Source organism: Malania oleifera, chromosome 1 (genome assembly GCF_029873635.1).
Source record: "Malania oleifera isolate guangnan ecotype guangnan chromosome 1, ASM2987363v1, whole genome shotgun sequence".
In the NCBI taxonomy this organism is placed as follows: Eukaryota; Viridiplantae; Streptophyta; class Magnoliopsida; order Santalales; family Ximeniaceae; genus Malania; species Malania oleifera.
The window spans coordinates 148,904,382-148,922,357 of NC_080417.1; the positions used below are offsets into that span (position 1 = coordinate 148,904,382).

The 17,976-nt window shown below is 39.1% G+C and overlaps 3 protein-coding genes across 4 annotated transcripts in view; 2 read left to right on the top strand and 1 right to left on the bottom strand.

Moving 5' to 3' along the window:
- Positions 1-9,958, top strand: part of LOC131156360 (dihydrolipoyllysine-residue succinyltransferase component of 2-oxoglutarate dehydrogenase complex 2, mitochondrial) — a 39,004-nt gene extending 29,046 nt beyond the window's left edge. For both annotated transcript variants that reach the window (XM_058109990.1, XM_058109998.1), the window contains 4 exons: positions 3,627-3,717; positions 3,837-3,947; positions 9,001-9,195; positions 9,420-9,958. In XM_058109990.1, coding sequence (XP_057965973.1) covers positions 3,627-3,717; positions 3,837-3,947; positions 9,001-9,195; positions 9,420-9,611 — 589 coding nt within the window. In that variant the 3' untranslated portion in view covers positions 9,612-9,958. The remainder of the gene's footprint in view (positions 1-3,626; positions 3,718-3,836; positions 3,948-9,000; positions 9,196-9,419) is intronic.
- Positions 9,959-11,961: 2,003 nt separating this feature from the next.
- On the top strand, positions 11,962-13,926 carry LOC131154053 (probable F-box protein At4g22030). The gene has a single exon (XM_058106550.1). The coding sequence runs from the start codon at positions 12,245-12,247 to the stop codon at positions 13,541-13,543; it is 1,299 nt and encodes a 432-aa protein (XP_057962533.1). The 5' UTR covers positions 11,962-12,244; the 3' UTR covers positions 13,544-13,926.
- A 926-nt stretch (positions 13,927-14,852) lies between these two features.
- The window catches only part of LOC131154050 (imidazole glycerol phosphate synthase hisHF, chloroplastic), a 36,657-nt gene continuing 33,533 nt past the window's right edge, over positions 14,853-17,976 (bottom strand). Inside the window, exons 16-19 of the mRNA XM_058106539.1 lie at positions 17,098-17,135; positions 16,346-16,451; positions 15,841-16,007; positions 14,853-15,261 (exon numbers count right to left, since the gene is read on the bottom strand). Of these exons, the coding sequence (XP_057962522.1) occupies positions 15,202-15,261; positions 15,841-16,007; positions 16,346-16,451; positions 17,098-17,135 (371 nt within the window). The 3' untranslated portion in view covers positions 14,853-15,201. The remainder of the gene's footprint in view (positions 15,262-15,840; positions 16,008-16,345; positions 16,452-17,097; positions 17,136-17,976) is intronic.

A 17,976-nucleotide genomic window follows, 5' to 3' on the forward strand; every position in this document is an offset into this window, starting at 1 on the left:
CCCTATCATCGTTGACGTAGGTGGAATTAAATGGGGACCAAACCTATTTCGCTTTGAAAAAATCAGGTTAAAGCACAATGGCTTCAAGGATCTCATTAAGCTCTAGTGGTCCACACTGCATGTTGAGGGGAAAACCAGTTTCGTACTAGCTTCAAAACTGAAAGGCTTGAAAGAGAAGCTCAAAGTGTGGAATAAAAGCACTTTTGGGAACGTTCGGGAAAAGAAGACCAGTATTTTGAACGACATCAAGATCCTTGATAAGCAAGGGCTAAGACAAGGGCTCAGTTCTAATGAAAGGGCCAAAAGAGTTTTATTAAAAGAGGAGTTGACGGAGGCTATTAGTTTTTTCCACCAAACGGTGAGTGCCCATCGTAGACTGAACACCATTTCCAACATTGAAATTGGAGAAAAACCGAGGAGGAAGACGTTAAAAGGGAAATTTGCAACTTTTATAAAACTCTTTACTCTGAATTCAAAGGTTGGGGATTTGTAGTGGACATCATCGATTTCAAATCTCTCAGCCTCTCCACGACAGAGTGGATTGAGAGACATTTTAGGAGGCTGAAATCCTCCAAGCCATTGGATATTGCATCGAGACAAAATGCTGGGGCTAGATGGGTTCTCCCTCTCAATTCTTTTAGTCAAACTGGGGCAAGCATAAGCAGGATTTTACTAACACATTCGAGGAATTCTTTAGATTGGGAAGGATTTTCTGCAGCATAAACACCACTTTCCTTACCTTGTTCCCAAAGAAACTTGGGGCAACCAACATTAAGGACTTTCGTCCAACTAGCATGTTGGGAAGTATATATAAAATCCTTGCTATGTCCTTGCTACGAGGCTTATAAAAGCCATTCCAGAAGTTGTTGGGGAATTTTAACATGCCTTTGTGGCAGGAAGACAAATCATGTATGCAGCCCTAATTGCTAACAATGTAGTGGATACTTAACCGAGAGAGAAGAAAAACAAAGTGGTGTGCAAACTTTATATGGAGAAAGCTTTTGATCACAGTAATTGGAACTTCCTTCTCTTTACAATAAGGAAAATGCGTTTGGTGAGCGTTGGTGTAGTTGGATCGCTCATTGCATCAACACACCAAGATTCTCTATCTTAATCAATGAGCAAAACCCATTGATTTCTTCGACGACTCTAGAGTTATGAGACAAGGGGACCCTCTATACCCATTTGTTCATCGTGGGAATGGAGGTGTTGAGCCTCAGGTTGATAAAAGCTACAGAAGAAGGGCTGCTCAGAGGCCTTAGAGTTGGCGGACACGATAAGCCTATGGACATCATGCATCTCTTGTTCATTGATGACACTATAATTTTTTTGTGAGGATGACCTTCTCCACATTCAGAATTTAAGATATATCTTGGCAAGGTTTGAGGCGGTTTTGGCTTTGAAAGTTCACCTTGGAAAAAGTGAAATCATTCCGATTGGAGAAGATGTAGATAGGCCTCTCCTTGCTGGTCTTCTGGGCCGCAAAATGTGTAATTTCCCTATTAACTGCCCTGGGCTACCTCTCGGCGCCAAATTTAAAGACAAAGGAGTGTGGGATCCCTATCATTGAGAAATTTAACAAAAGGCTGGCGGGATGGAAGAGGAATTTCTTATCAAAAGGTGGCAGGCTCACTCTCTTCAAAAGCACCTTGACAAATCTCCCTGTTTACTCATGTCTCTCCTCCCCCTTGCAACTTCAGTTGCCAAGAGACTTAAAAAGAATTCAAGGGAGGTTTATTTTTAGGAAGCTTTGGGGCGGAATTCAAATTTTCACCTTGTCAAATGGAGCATGGTGAAACAACCCTTTCATTTAGGAGGCTTGGGTTTGAAGTCCTTCCACGCTTTCAATAAAGCCCTGTTAGGGAAATGTTTATGGAGATTCATGACTGAGAAAGATCACCTTTGGCGGGATATCATTGCTGTGAAATATGGGCTTGAACATAATGGCTGGACCTCCCAGCCTAACAGAGTTCCACATGGTGTAGGAGTGTAGAATTTCATCAGGAAAGGCTAGAAAGATTTTGCTTCATGTAATATCAAGTTTCAGGTGGGGAGGGGGGACAACATTTATTTTTGGCATGACTCGTGGTACGATCAAGAAGCTCTTAGTATCCTATTCCTAGCCCTCTATAATTTCGCATGTGATAAAGATGGAGGAGCGAGTCAACACCTTTAAACCTCAGATCAGGGGCTCTTTGGGAACATCCCCTTTGAGAAATGTGGATGATTGGGAATTCAACAAGCTTACAGATTTCTACAGTTTTCTCTACAGCTACCAACCCTATTAGCTACCAACACTATTATAGCACCTATCTCCCTATTTGGACCTTCGATGTGAAGGGTCCCTTCACCGTTAGATCCTTAGATCCTTCCTTGCTTGGGAGGCAGCCCATGGTAATATTTTGACCATGGACAACTTGCAGAGAAGGGTTTTGTGAGTTGTCAATAGATGTCCCCTTTGCATGGTTGACGCAGAATCAGTTGGGCACATCCTCAACTGTGCTTGGACAAGTAATCTCTGGAATATGGTGCTGTCTCTGATCTGACAAAGGTGGGTTATCTTGGCCTGGAAAGGGATTTGGGCCACAAAGGCGAAGAGAAAGGCTTGTCCCTCGTTCCCTTTGCAATTTTCTGGTGTGTTTGGGAAGTGAGGAATTGGCGAGTATTCAAAAATTCATCCTCAACAGTCCAAATAAGTAAAGAGCATTGGTTTTAGCAGTTAACAGCTGGCTTAGTAGGACCATTATTAATGATTTTAATGTAATCTTTGATTTGTGTGACACCCTTCAGGGTGCTTGATTCCGAGTGCCATGGGCTGGCATCCCCTTGATGCCTCTCCAGTATAGTTTCCTTGTCAAAAAAAAACTAGAAAAAGAGTTTCTGAGTGTTTGGCAAATAAATCTGTAAACATGTTGATGAGTTACTTAAATGAGCAAAATAAACAATTTTATGAATCTGTATGAATGAATATGCAGCTGATTTGGAGAAGAGTTAAGGATGCGGAAGAATTCAAATATCTGTTTAAAAAGCTAATGTTCCTGGTTTTCAAAAGCACCCAAAGCCAGCTTTCTGAAAGTGTGAAGGCATTTACCTAATGCATCAAAATCATTGAGTTGATGATGCACAATAAAGACTTGGGGCTGCAGTGGGGAGGGGCGACTGATTCAACTTTAAGATGCTGCAAAGTCATTTGATTGATGACAAACACATGGTTAAGGTAGTGAGAAAACACATGTTAAAATATGATTTAATTGATTTATGTCATGGAAGTTTGACAGTTTGCATGACAATCTTTTGGGACAAAGACTTGGTTGAATGTTCATGCATGCATGTATGCATTTTAAGCATTTAAGATTTCAATTTTAGGTTGGTCTGGTGAAGTAATTGTCTGAGACTAAGAGAATGCTAGGCTTTTCTTTTGTTTTCAGTCTGGTGATGAATTGGGGGGTTTGTAAATTTAAACAAAATAATTTGAGGTCAGGTCAGGGATACTTGGTTGAGGGTTGTTTGAATTCAAGTTGCACACTTAATTCATGCAGAATTTTTATGTATTCAACCAAGTTGACATGCTATTTTATACTTTGGTCATCATTTGGTTCTTGTAGTGATATATCTGCATGTTGCAGGACGAATTTGCTGAAGCTTCGTTCTGATTACAAGGACGCTTTTTTTGAAAAGCACGGGGTGAAGTTGGGATTTATGTCAGGGTTTGTGAAAGTATGTAGTTTGCCGTATGTGTTGAATTGGTGGAACAATATGTGCTCAAGAATGTGTGCATGGTCGCTTCTTTGCATTCATTGTTCAATTTCATCAAATATTTTTGGTTTATATTTCAGGCTGCTGTTAGTGGTCTCCAGAATCAGCCTATCATCAATGCGGTCATTGATGGGGATGATATAATATATAGAGATTATATAGATATCAGTATAGCTGTTGGTACTCCAAAGGTATGTGATGTTGATCCAAATGCTTTGAACTCAAGTTTTTAGAAATTTGCAATATGCATAACTATGTATCTGTTTTGTTGTGGAAAAGCAGTTCTCATTTTTCATTTCCAGTTTTTTAAGTAATTACAAAATGCAACATTGTTTTCTTTTTTCTTTGGTGATAAAAGAATATTTTTGAATGTGCTTATTGTTTTACAACTTTTTGAGTGGAATTTTGGTTGGAAAGACTTGGATTGCATGTATTAATCTTAGTTCTAATAGATTTTTGGAGTTGGCTTCTTTAGCTGGGTGTGGTATATTAAAGTGGCTTTTGACTTATTTAGGTTTCATTTGAGTGGTGATGTTAGGTTTATAGGATTGGTGAAGGTGTCTAAGCATGTGGATGGGTGAAAGGGTGCTTTATTTTATTTTGGTGCTTTACCACACTCATGGACGCTTGTCTTTCTAGCAAACCTCTTTATTATTTGTCTATTTTGGAATTCCTGTTGGGGTAGCAAGTAAAATTAAGAGAATTGTGATAGATTTACTTTGGTTTGGGGTTGGGGTTGGGGAGAAAAGGACTCGTTTGGTTAGTTGGGAGATTGTTTGCAGGTCTAGGATGGATGGGGTTTGGGTCTTGGTACGCTAGTGTCTAAATTTTTTGTTTTTATGGGTAAATATGGCTTTGGAAGTTGAAGAGAATCTCCTTTGGCACAAAGTTAATAAAAATTAATTTGGCATGCAGGAATTTGGTTGAGATGCGAATTTGGGAGTAAAATGCGTTTGAGTCCTTAAAGGTGTTTCAAAGATCTAATCTCTCTTCATCCATTGCACTGAATTTGTTGCGGGTAATGGTTCTTGTATTCACTTTTGGGGAAATTTTTGGTTGGATGATTCTATGTTTTTCATTCCTCTTCATCGTCTTTATTGTCTTTCCTCAGTGCATAATGGAGTTGTTTCTTCCTTTTTGTTCTCTAATGGGTGTGGTATCTGTTGGGATTTCCATTTTCCTAGGTTTCTTGACAGTGAGCTGGAGTTCTCTTCAATGAATGTGTGTAAAATTTTTGACTTCAGAATCTGCTTCTCTCAATCTTTTTTTTTTTGTCCCTATTTTTTTTGTTTTTTGTATTGTTCTTTCTCTTGGAGGGATTGGAATGAGTTGTTTTGTTTATTTAGAGAGATCTGGGTTCTTCCAGAATTGGTGGTGGATCTGTTGGTTATTCCCTATACAAGTTTAGTAGGAGTAGAGGCTTGGCTTTATCAATATGTGGGACTTCTGTAGTTCTGCAGGGAATTTGGTTGGGGTTGAATGTGCATATATTTGCTGAGAAGAAGGTGGCATTTTCTGTGCTATGGGATAAGATTCATATATGCCTTCATTTTGATCTTTTGCAGCTGGTGGTTTTTAAATGTTTTCCCAACTTAACATGCCCTAACGTTTTGATTAGATTCTAAACCAAATATCATTTAGTGGCATCATGGCTCTCATGAGTATTGAGGAAAATGCTCTCAATTGTATGAACTGGCAGAAAAAGGATTGATGTAGCCCATCCACGTAGTTAAGGCTTGTTGTTGTTGTATGGCTCTTATGAGTATTCCTTACATTGTGAAGATTCAGCCCAAGTTCATGATGGTTTTATAACTTTTGTTGGTTTATGGTTCTTTGGAGCAATGATTTGCATGTGTGCTGCTGTTGGTTTATCTTGGTGTATGAGGCTGAGGCCTTAGTCCCAAATTTTGAGAATGGAGCCATTGGTGCACCCATGTGCGCCAAAAGATTACTAGTCTGGTGGAGTGCAAGCGCTTCATTGCAGGTTCAACATGAGCACTTTGTTTGAGATGTTCGTATACATTATATGGACAAATGAATGATGTTCAAGTGCCCTGTTTTAATATTTTTACAGCACATGACCATAGTTACCCCCCCCCTCTCTCTCTCTCTCTCTCTCTAAGACTGCAATCCAAATCGCACTTACTGGTTCATAGGGGTGGCAAAACGGGTCCAGACCTGACGAGTCACCCGTGACCCGCGCGGTTAAAATGGCTTTGGGTTTATGAAAACCCGCCCGTTTATAAACGGGTCAACCTGGGTTTGGATCGGGTCACCTGGTTTATTTACCTATATATACCCATTTAACCAAAAACCCTAATTTCTTACCCACACGGACACGGCCACACCCACCCCTCTGCCCACTGCACGGCGCACACTGCCTGCACCCCCAAGCCAAGATTTCAATGTCCTCAACTCCTTTTCAATGTCCTCAACTCCTTTTCCAGCAGCACACCGTCGCAGCAGTCCGCTGATCCTCTCGGGTCTTGCTGTCGCTGCTACTCTCCTCAGCTCCTCTTCCAGCAGCCTAGCAGCACGCCATCACCGCAGTCCTCCCCCCCTCTCTCTCTCTGTAAGACTGCAATCCAGGTCGCACTTGCTGGTTCATAGGGGTGGCAAAACAGGTCCAGACCCAACAGGTGACCCACCCAGTTAAAACGGGTCCGGGTTTATGAAACCAACCCGTTTATAAACAGGTCAACCTGTGACCTGTCCGTTTATAAACGGGTCAACTCGGGTTTAGATCGGGACACCCGCCTGGTGACCCGTTTATTTACCGATATATATACCCATTTAACCAAAAACCCTAATTTCTTAACCACACAGACACGGCCACACCCACCCCTTTGGCCACTACACAGTGCACATCGCCTGCACCCCTAGGCCAAGATTTCAATGCCCTCAGCTCCTCTTCAGGCAGCCCAGCAGCACGCCGTCGCCACAGTCTGAAGATCCTCTCGGGTCTCGCTGTCGCCGCTACTCTCCTCAGCTCCTCTTCCGGCAGCCTAGCAGCACGCCATCGCCGCAGCCCGCAGATCCTCTCAGGTCTTGCCGTCACTGCTACTCTCCTCTCGCCGTCGCCAGTCCCCCTCCCTCACTCTTTGTCTCCCTCACCCTCAGTCCTCCTCACGATCTCACATCCTCAGTCTCCCTTTCACCAGTCTCACAATCTCACGAATTATTCTCATCCTCAGTCTCCCCTTCCCTCTCTCTCGGTCTCCCTCTCAAGTCTCAGGATCACTCTCATCCTAGACCTCAATCTCCCTCAGTCCCTCTCTCGGCTGATGGCTCTCTCAGTCCGTCTCCAATCTAGCAATCTCCATCCGCTTTTTTTTTTTTGTTTTTGCATTTTACAGTTTTTTTTAAAGATTTAATTAATAAAATAAGAGTAATTTTCTTTAAAAAATAAATTTTAAAAAATTTAAATATATAATTATTTTTTAAGCGGTTAAACCGTGACCCGTCCGTTTATTAAACGGGCAGGTTAGGGTTTATACAGTTGTGACCCGTTTAAAATCAACCCATTTACGACCTGAACTGTTTATGGCACGACCCGTTAACAACCTGTCCGGACCCGGCCCGTGAACCCATTTTGCCACCCTTACTGGTTCATGGGTCAGTAGAAGTTCCCGGATCAGTGGGGATTGGTATCCAAATCCCTTAAAAATGGCAACGCAGGTTTTCAAACCATTTTTAAAAAATAATCATACAAAAATATACCCAAATTTTAAAAATAATGTGAAAATAGTCGCTGTAAACCCTGCCAGGAAGAGAAAGAAGAGAGCATCCTGTGGCTGCGAAGCCTGCGATGAGATAGACAAAGGGGCTTCCTCCTGCTGCGAAGCCTGCGATGAGAGAAAGAATAGGGCATTGGAGAGAGAAATTTGTTGCTGCCATGGTGGATGGATTCAGACAGATGGGAAGAGAGAGAGAGAGAGAGAGAGAGAGAGGAAGGAAGGTTTGAGTGACCGAGGGGAGAGGTTTTGAGTGACTGAGAATTTTATTATGGTACGGCTGGTAATTATTCCATCCTAAGTAATTAATTCAAAACATATTGTGATCCAACATAGCATATCAACTAATCTACTCAAATAAGTAATTTATGTGTACCTTGATCTGAAATGGCGTCCTGACCCCCAAGAACCATGTGCCTCAAGTATCGTACCCCATTCCCATACCTGTACCACAACCTGAAATGCACCACACTCCATGTAAGGCACAGGACTTTGTATGAATTATTGATTTGTTCTTTTACTCTATGCCATGGGTTATAACTAGAGTTAAAAGACTATGTAACATACTAACTTATCATGTATACGTGTTGAGCATGGGCACTTTAGCCAAACCAGCGCAGGAGGCACTCAGGAGTGGGTAGGACTTCTTCAATGAGCGCTCACCTTGCATGCCTTCAAAAAGTCATTAAGGCGCATAATGTGCCTCGTTGAAATCCATCATTAATTTTTTGTAGTTAATAGAATATAGTTCCAGAAAACTTACTGCCTCAATGAGGCACTCACCTTGCGTTCTTGCACATGTTGCAAGGCGCAGAAAGTGTCTTGTTGAAACCCCATGATTGCCATTAAATTCCTACTGTTCTCATTGAATATGGTTCCAGTAAACTTATTTAGGCAAAAAGGGCATCCATGTAAATTCAAAAAAAGTGCTGGTAATCAAAATCTCAAAGACAAATAATTAACCATCCCCTGAAAAATTTCAAGATGGTCTGATTCTCCTAAATTTTGGTTCAGGACGTTTCATCAAGATCATGATTCTAGAAAATTAAGGAATGATTGGAAGCATTTAATTAATATATTGTCTCTAGTGTTATCAACATGGTATGTCCCGAAAAACTTATTTGCACCAGAAGGCATTTGAATATAAGAAAATATCATGCGTATAAATTCAACAAAATACTTGAAACCAAAATCTCAAGGACTTAAATAATCAACCATCCCCTGAAATTTTTCAAGATGGTCTGATTCTCCTTCATTACGAGTATTCAAGATGTGACTTTTAAGCCTCATTTTGGCGTGACTAGTTACGAGTAGCAATAGGGAGGCATAGAATTCAAAGTTGCATGATTTTCCTGTTTGATGCAGCTGATTGTTGATAGTATGTAGTTGCTTCAAGTCTCAACAAGAATGGAAAATAAGATGTAGTTTGCTAGACTGTTTGTTATCAAGCTGGACTGTTGTTTTATTTTGCTTCTTTTTTGATACTGAGCATTTTGATTTTCGTCCACAGGGCCTTGTTGTTCCAGTTATCCGCAATGCCGACAGTATGAATTTTGCTGATATAGAGAAGGAGATTAGTACACTTGCAAAGAAGGCGAATGATGGATCCATATCAATCGACGATATGGCTGGAGGCTCATTCACAATATCAAATGGTGGAGTTTATGGAAGCCTTTTGAGTACCCCCATCATCAACCCACCTCAGGTTTGGTGCAACACATTCAAGTTGAAAATAATTATTCTTTTGCTAATTTAAAATATTTTCCATATTGGTCCTGGTACTTAAGCAAAAAAATTGGTTCTCCAATGCGTATTCAAACCATTTACATGAGCGTATACACTGTTTATCTCATTTTCTTTGTACTATTAATATTAATTTGGGTAGGACAATTGCTAAGCTATTTCTGACTTGAAAAAACCTTTTGGCAGTCTGCAATCCTGGGTATGCACTCTACCGTGACCCGTCCAATGGTGGTTGATGGCAGTGTAGTTCCAAGACCGATGATGTACATTGCCCTAACATACGACCATAGGCTGATTGATGGGAGAGAAGCAGTTTTCTTCTTGCGCCGTATCAAAGATGTTGTGGAGGACCCTCGCAGGCTGCTCCTTGATATATGAAGACACTAGAGTCGCAGCAATAACTGTTGTTGATTTCATGATATTCCAGCATATTTTGAGCTGGATAAACTCTGAACCCTCCAAACCGAAAAATAAATCTCTTGGAACAAAGTTTTGTAGGTTTCTTAAGTTGGGGCCTGCCATGATTGGATTTGAAATGAGCGAATACATATTACGAAATTTTGTCTCATCTGGCAATTTCTATTTGTTTGTCCATTACATCCTCGATTTCATTGCAAGGGACTTTGCGTTTAGTATTCAAATTGTGTAAGATAGGAAAATTTTATTTGTATGGTGATGTTTCCTCCATTAATACCTTGATGCGATATATAATTTGGGTTTGTTCAGGTTTTGGCACAGTTGGATGTATAGTCTGGATTGCTTCCAATTAATAAATTTGTTAATTGTGTTTTTAAATATGAGCTTAGGCAAAACATTTGGATGGATTTGGGAGTCGGCCCAGCAGATTTTGTGGGATTTCCAATGTGCCAGAGCAAGTTTGGTTTCTTTATAGCAAAAGAGGATGCAGAAGGCACTTTTTTTTTCTTTTTTTCTTTTTTTATGGTTTTTAAAATTTGACATATTGACAGTTTTGGAATTTAAAGGTAAGTGTCTTTTTGCTAATTTTATTAATCAGGTGTATGAAATTACCATATGAATATTAGGAAGCAGTGATTACACCGCTCAATGTGGTCACTAGTCATCCTTCATTTTTTATGTAGCTCGAGATGGCCACGAAATTGAACTGTGTAGAATACATTGACCTCTATCTGACAATAATAAATGCGGAGCTCTCTTGACTGCATGACTACCCATTCCCATAAGATCATCTCTAATAAAAATCCATCTTTATTTGAAATTGGCAAGAAACTATTTGCCTACAATACTGTGAGTAGATTTGCATTGGTCAAAATCTGCTTTCTTTGTTGAAACTCATTGAAGGACAGCATTTTGGCAATTAGAAACTGTTCCTATTTATTACTTTCAAAATACTGTGAGTAGTGTTTGATAGAATAAATTTTAAAATTTGAATTTAAATTTGTATGGATTAGAAAATATTTACCTTAGATTTATATTATATTTTGTCCATTTTCATATATATATATATATATATATATATATATATATATTCAGAGTTCAAAATTCTTGTTCTCAAAAACAAGATAAGATTTCCCACTTGCTCTTGATAAGCCTTTTTGAAAAGGACTTAATATTTTCTTTATAAATAATCTTGTATAAAGATATGATGATATCAGAATCTCAATTTTAATTCATCTGTGTAATTTGTTTAATTGAGTTTTTTGGGAATTGAAGTAAGGTGAAAGAAATGAAAGAATGTGACGCGTGGGTGGTCTGAGAAAGCAAGCCATATATGAAAAAATAGAAGGAATTTGAGCAATCAAAAAGACAATGCAGAATTTGGTCGGAGACGCATGGGTATTACTCCCAAATAATATTTACGAGTAAGAAATTAATTTTTTTGGTTTGTGCATGTAACACGCCTTTGACCGACTTTTTCTATTTTTGGGGGCGTCAAAAATGAAAAACCAATTACCGTACATGAATCTCGTGCACGCAGAGAGAGAGAGGACAAAGTGAGGAGTCGGTCACCTCACAGTTGACTTTGAATATGATTTTGAGCTATATACTCGGATTCACCCACATGCACATCCATCCATATTGGTGCTTTAAAATATGATTTCGAACTATATATATTCAATTACGGATTCACCCACATCTATGTTGATGCGGTCAAATAGTACCTTACCTTTATGCCTTCCAGCTTGCTCTAATGTTGACGATCATTCACAACATTCTTTTCAGTCTTCAACCAACATTGTCTTGCATTTGTTTTCTTCAAATTGTTCCCCTCATTTTGATCTCATCAAAATGAAAATTCTCTCTTTCCGTCTGATTTTTGCTTTTATTTTTGTTTTGTATTTCTTAAAAAGTTTTTGTTGTTATTTTAGCTTAAAGAACTGAATAAAACAATTCCCATCAAATCTTGAAGTAATTGAGACCCGAATAATTTTGGAAACAAATTCACGGTTCATTTGCAACACTATGACATAAGGTCATTCACTAATTCATTTATTTTATACTAATTGGATCCATGCTTGTACCAAATAATAATAATAATAATAATAATAATAATAGTAGTAGTAGTAAAAGAAAAGAACAAAAAAAGTTGGTAAATTTAACTATTGATGAAGCTTTGGTTTGTAGAATGACTATTTTTAAGAATAGATTAATTTTAATAGATTAATTATATCAGAAATTATGTTGTCATTATAAAATAAATAATAATGTGATACTTTTTATAAGTTTAACAAGAAAGATACTTACGTTCAAATTTTAATCAATATTGGGAAAGAAAAGGATGATGGAACTGTAAATTCCAATTCCATGGACAGGAACACATTGAAAACGTTGAAAAGTAATCACACGACCTTAGTTTCCTCAATCCACATTCCTCAGTTTGTGCTTATAAATCATTCTCATAATCTAATGTCTCACCCACTTCACTCCCTCCTTTTCAACACGTACCCCAAAACCCTCAAAAAAAAAAAAAAAAATCATCTCCAGGCACAAACAATTTACGCCAACAAGAAGAAAATATAAATTATTCATTCATGGCAGCCCTTCATTCTAATCTGTTCCTCTCTTCTTCGTCTTCTTCTTCTGGTTTCCACAGAGAGATCAAAGCCACTCTCCATCACCCAAAGCTTCAAACACCTCGCACCTCCTTTCCTATCAGGGCGTCTGCTGATCACGAACCAAGTACGCAGAACACTACCTTTCCAACCTTGAAAACGCCAACCCAGATTCATGAAAAGCCTAAAATCATCACAAGCAAAAGAACTCCCCCAAAAGCTGCACTAGCACAATCAAATTCAGTGGCTGTTGCACAGCTTCATGCAATCATGGAAGCCGTGGCAGACAGAGCAGAAATGCACAACAATATAGGAGTCCAAAGAGACAATTGGAACCGTCTCCTCCTAACTTCCCTGAATGGAATGACCACGACGGCTGCAGTCATGGCGGGGCTCGCAGCTGTTAGTGGGGCCCAAGGAGTTCCCCTTTTGGCTCTGAGGATCTCCTCTGCTCTGCTTTACACTGCAGCCACTGGGATCCTAGTGGTGATGAACAAGATTCAGCCTTCTCAGCTAGCCGAAGAGCAGCGGAACGCAGCCAGACTCTTCAGACAGCTTCAGGGGCAATTCCAAACCGCTTTTGCCCTCCGGGCAAGCTCGGTTTCTTCCAGTGATGTGGATGATGCAATGGAGAAGGTGCTAGCTCTGGACAGGGCTTACCCACTTCCCCTGCTTGGGACAATGCTTGACAAGTTCCCCAAAACTGTGAAGCCTGCAGTGTGGTGGCCACAGCATTTGCAGAGGCCTAAAGAAGAAGGTCTAATTGAGGAGAGAGGCAATGGGTGGAGTGATAAGCTTGAAGAGGAGATGAGGGAGGTGTTTGAAGTTTTGCGGAAGAAGGATGGTGCAGAGTATGTGAGGCTGAGCAAGTTAGTCCTGCAGGTGAACAAGGTTTTAGCCCTCTGCAGTCCTCTGCTTACGGGTTTGGCGGCGATCGGGTCAGGTTTCGCAAGCTTGAGTAATGGTTGGGCTGTGGGTGTGGGTGTGGTGTTTGGAGTTTTGGGGACTGTGGTGAACGCATTAGAGCATGGGGGGCAGGTTGGGATGGTGTTCGAGATGTACAGGAGCTCTGCAGGGTTCTTCCAGCTCATGGAGGACAACATAGAAGCTAATTTAGGGGAAAGGGAAGGCAGTAGAAAGGAAAATGGAGAGGTGTTTGAAATTGAAGTGGCTCTTCAGTTGGGGAGGAGTGTGTCTGAGCTCAGAAACCTTGCTACTTCATCTTCATCTTCAAATAATGGAAAGGCTACAGAACAGTTTGCCAGCAAGCTCTTCTGATCACTGGGAGACCAACGAAGTGAGGCAAAAAGAGAGAAATAAAAGGGGGAAAGTTAGGTTATTTCTTTCGGTCAAGCATCTCTGTCCGATGAAATTACTTTAAACAATTTGTTCCACCAGACAACACGTGAACCCTATCCGGTGGAACTTTTATGAGACTCACGATATATAGTTATTTTACTGGATTGGAAGCCTCATTGGAGGACTAAACTAATCCTCTTGGACGATCAAATTTTTCCTCATGAAAAGTGATCAATTCTGGGACGTGTTTATATAAATTTTTTAGATTTGTAGAAGGATTAAAGCTTGAACCAGCTAGCTGACACTGGTTCACCAAATTGGATCAATATATACCAATAATGTTGAATTTCTTATTTGCTTCAGTGATTAATTCTACTAGCTTAATTTTTGGGCCAAATTTTCAACAGGCAGTATACCGCATACTTAATTAAACCAGCTCCTCAAAATGTGCCCAAGAGATCTCTCACTCCCCCTCTCACACATGCGCCCATACTACTTGTATGTCTTTATGAGTCTATACTCACCTCTTAATTATCAAGCTTTTATTTATCCATTTTCTTTTACCATTTTAGCATACTATTTCCATTCACAAAAGCTACACCCGTCTCTTAATTATTACACTTTAATTTATCTATTATTTTCTGCAGGTTGTATTACACATGTGATACAATTATATAATGTTTTGAATGTGATGTTTGGGTGATAAGTATAACACTAATTCCTATTTAAATATGTGCATATCCAAATTTCTAATTTGAGAGAATCACTCAAAGATCATGAAAGAGAGAAGTACACTCGTGTTTATAGCCTTTCTGATTCCTCACCTCACGTCTCTTCCCACACCCCCTCACTCTTACGTCACTGTTTCTCCATCTTTCTCTTATTAATTGTTGCTTTTGGTTGTTCTTAATGAGTAATTTTCTAATGCTTCATTTTATTGTTGAATCTTGCACTATAATAAATTATAAATATTTTTTTGAAGTATTCAATTCGAGGATATTTAGAGAATATAACTTTTGAGGTTTTTTAATGTAACTTTTCAAATATGATGAAGAGACAGGAATAAGACAACTCACATAGTGCCACATCAATCAAACTTAATCAGCATAATTTCATTGTATTCATTTTCGAGAACAATTTCAAAACCATTTAACCAAATGCATTTTTAAATATTAAAAAAAAAAAATGTTATAAGCCCTAGTTTTCATTTTCAAAAACAAGAAAACAACTAGCAGACCAGAGTGATTTGTCACTAATTCTAAGATACACATCAAGATTCACAACTGAGTTCATGCCAAACTCATGCTCCATGATCAAGGGCAATTTTCCTGTTCAAAGCTCAACCGTGGATTTTAACATTACAAAAGTTGGGTTGTTTTGAACTACAAAATGAAAATGCAGACATAAATAAAGAAACGTGCATAAAGAAAATAAATCTAATCCAAGATCAAAATTTAACACCAACACGTATCTCATACCCGATATCATATCACCAGTGTGGGCATGACTTCTGATGGACCAGAATTCAACTTCTCCCTTTCAAACCAACTGATTGTGTTTTAAATAAATACCGACTCTAACCCAACTGACCACAAAACTTTCAAGAGTTACGAGTGCACTGCAACACCAACCCAGGATTATGTTCTGACTTCTATGCCTTCCTTTAACAAATGCTCTTTCACAGATTGAATAGGCACCTATTTCCCACAAAAAACAAGCATCACATGCAACACCATATCCAACAATCATGACAACCAAATAAAGATTCATCTCCTTCCCACCTCTATTCAGTTGCCAAGAAAGAGATAAGTTATCCAATAAGGTCCATAACATAATTAAAAGGGTTAGTTGCACCAGTACTTTAAAGTTGCACTGCAGTCCCAAGACTTCAATTTGTTTCATCCTAGTCAGTACCTAGGTAAGCAAGGAAAACTCCAAAGGCATGCACAGAAGCGCACCAAAAAGTAGTCATGGAAGGCATGTGCAAGTGCTTTTGGTTTAGTGTTACTCCATGACTCTTTAAGTGTTTTTGGGTGTTTTTGCTGATTAGTCACTACTGGGATGCTAAGTCAACAAAGGCCCCACCTTGTTACCTGTGGTAATTTAGGACCAAATTTGTAACGAGCGGGGCCGCCAGCGCAACAAAGTGAAGTTTTGGGATCAAAGTAACATTTCGTTCATAGTTCAAGGACCATAGCATCAACTAACCATAATTATAACCATCACCATCAGCATTTATAAACAAGATGTTAACAAATAAAGCCTCATAGTTATACCTCCTTCCGATGGAAAATTCCAGCTGCAAGGGCGGCAGATGCATTTGTTTTCATGAAAACCTCTGAGAAGTGTTCAACTAAACCAGCTCCACTGCTTGCAATCACAGGGATGCTCACAGCATCAGAGATCAGTTTAACTAGATCTATATCAAATCCTTTACCTTGACCTGAAAAGCAACGAGTAGCATGTGAACCATTAGATTGCATGTAGAAGCATCCTCACACAAGACCGTGCATGTAACTAAAAGATAACACAGAAGGATTCCAGAGAGGAGAAAAAGATAACATTCCCTTCAACTGTCTATTCAAGATGATAGGGACAGTAAGATATTTGCAAGTTTTCAGAGAGAGCAAAACATAAAAGATTCCCCATATTAAATATTTTGTGACAAATTTGCTTGACTTCTTTAAGACCTCTTTCAATTTGGATCCAGACAGAACTTTTATACTCCAATCACATAATAGACACATGGCACAAGACAAGGAATAAGAAAGTTAATTTCACCATCACAGTCTATGCAGTTCAGTAGTATTTCCCCAGCTCCCAGCTCTTCAACTGCTTTTGCAAGCTCATAAGCTCCAATTGGTCTACCCTCTCGCCCACCATTTACCTCAAAAACATCCAACAGAAAGTTGTTTCAGGTGCCAAAAAAGAAAAGCTTTTAAATAAAGACCGAGTCATACAAAGATCTCTTTTGTTTAGTACAACATAAACATAGGCCATAGATGAATTGTAAGGGTAGAGAATTATATGCAGTTGATAATATGACACCATTCATGACTAGACACAGTTGAGACCAAAAAAATACAGCAAATTCTACAACCTTGTCAAAGTAGATAAGTTTTCTTGCCCCTGCCATATTATTTGCTACATACAATGAAGTCAATTGAAGTTCCTTAAAATATTATAAAATAAGAAACATCTAACATCAACAGGAACCAAGATAACATTACTTGAAAGCCTTTTCCCCATCCTTTCAATTTTGAAATCTCACTCAGATGCCATGTAGCCCATGTCCTTTAGAAGACACTGTGATTTCTATCTTTAATAAAATTCTTTGTTTATCAAAGAAACAAAAACATAAACCTAACCAAAGTCGGCCAGGTTCAGAAAGAACCAGTATCTCCTCTATTTTCCTTTCAATTAGCCTTTTCTTTTTCAACTCTGAAATGACCAACTAAACTTCTGTTGTGGGTTGGAGTTGTTTAGATAGTGCGATACAGATTTCAGAGAGAGAGAGAGCATAGAATCCTTACTGTGCACTGATACCAAGCATATTCTTCCCCATTTGGACCTGAAAACAATATCAAAGTATGGTGAAAAACACTCCTTAAAGTCTGAAATGGCATATAGAAAGACTTGTATTGCACGAGAACGATGAAAGGAAAAGCAAAGGAGACATGGAACCATAGATGGACGAGATTCACGAACACCTTCATCTTAGACCGTCTAGTAGAAGTAAAACCAAAATACTTGCTAAAAAGACATGTTATAACACTCTGGGCTCAATACTGCAATTTGGGCTCTCTCTTTCACACACACACATGAACCTACCCTCACGTACGCACGCACACAGAAACTGGGAACCAACAAATGTTTCACCTCTCGGGGTAAGGAGGGGAGGGGGGGGGGGGGGGATCCAGAAATCAGTCAATTTTCTTCCAAAACTCTTCTCCAACCCCCTTGAAAAAGAAATTTTCTTTTTAATCTTGGATGCCTACGAACACCCAACAACATTCCAATGAAAATTGGTGGCATTGCTATGTGAAAGGATCAAAATAAGAGTATATATGTGTGTTTATTCATAGAGTGATCAAATTTTGCCCCAACAAAGACTAGGTGTAAGAATTATATCTGCAAGAAGATTATAAGATGTCCATACTAGATCATCCCCAAAAGAATTCCCAGTAAAAAAATAAAATCCATAAAAACGTGACTGATAAACTAGAGCTAGAATGAATTATAGAGTTCATTAAAACAAAAGTACACCATTCCAAAGCTTTATTTAGTGCTCTCTTCAATATATTTGTACTCTACTTGAATTTAAATCTCTTTTCAAGGTCTGTACACTTAACAACTCCCATTTCTTATCATCTCAGTACTCTTGGCAACAAATTCAACAATACAAATACATT

Excerpts from the sequence above, each read along its gene's own strand:
- LOC131154053 (XM_058106550.1), top strand. The coding sequence starts at position 12,245 with ATGGCAGCCCTTCATTCTAATCTGTTCCTCTCTTCTTCGTCTTCTTCT.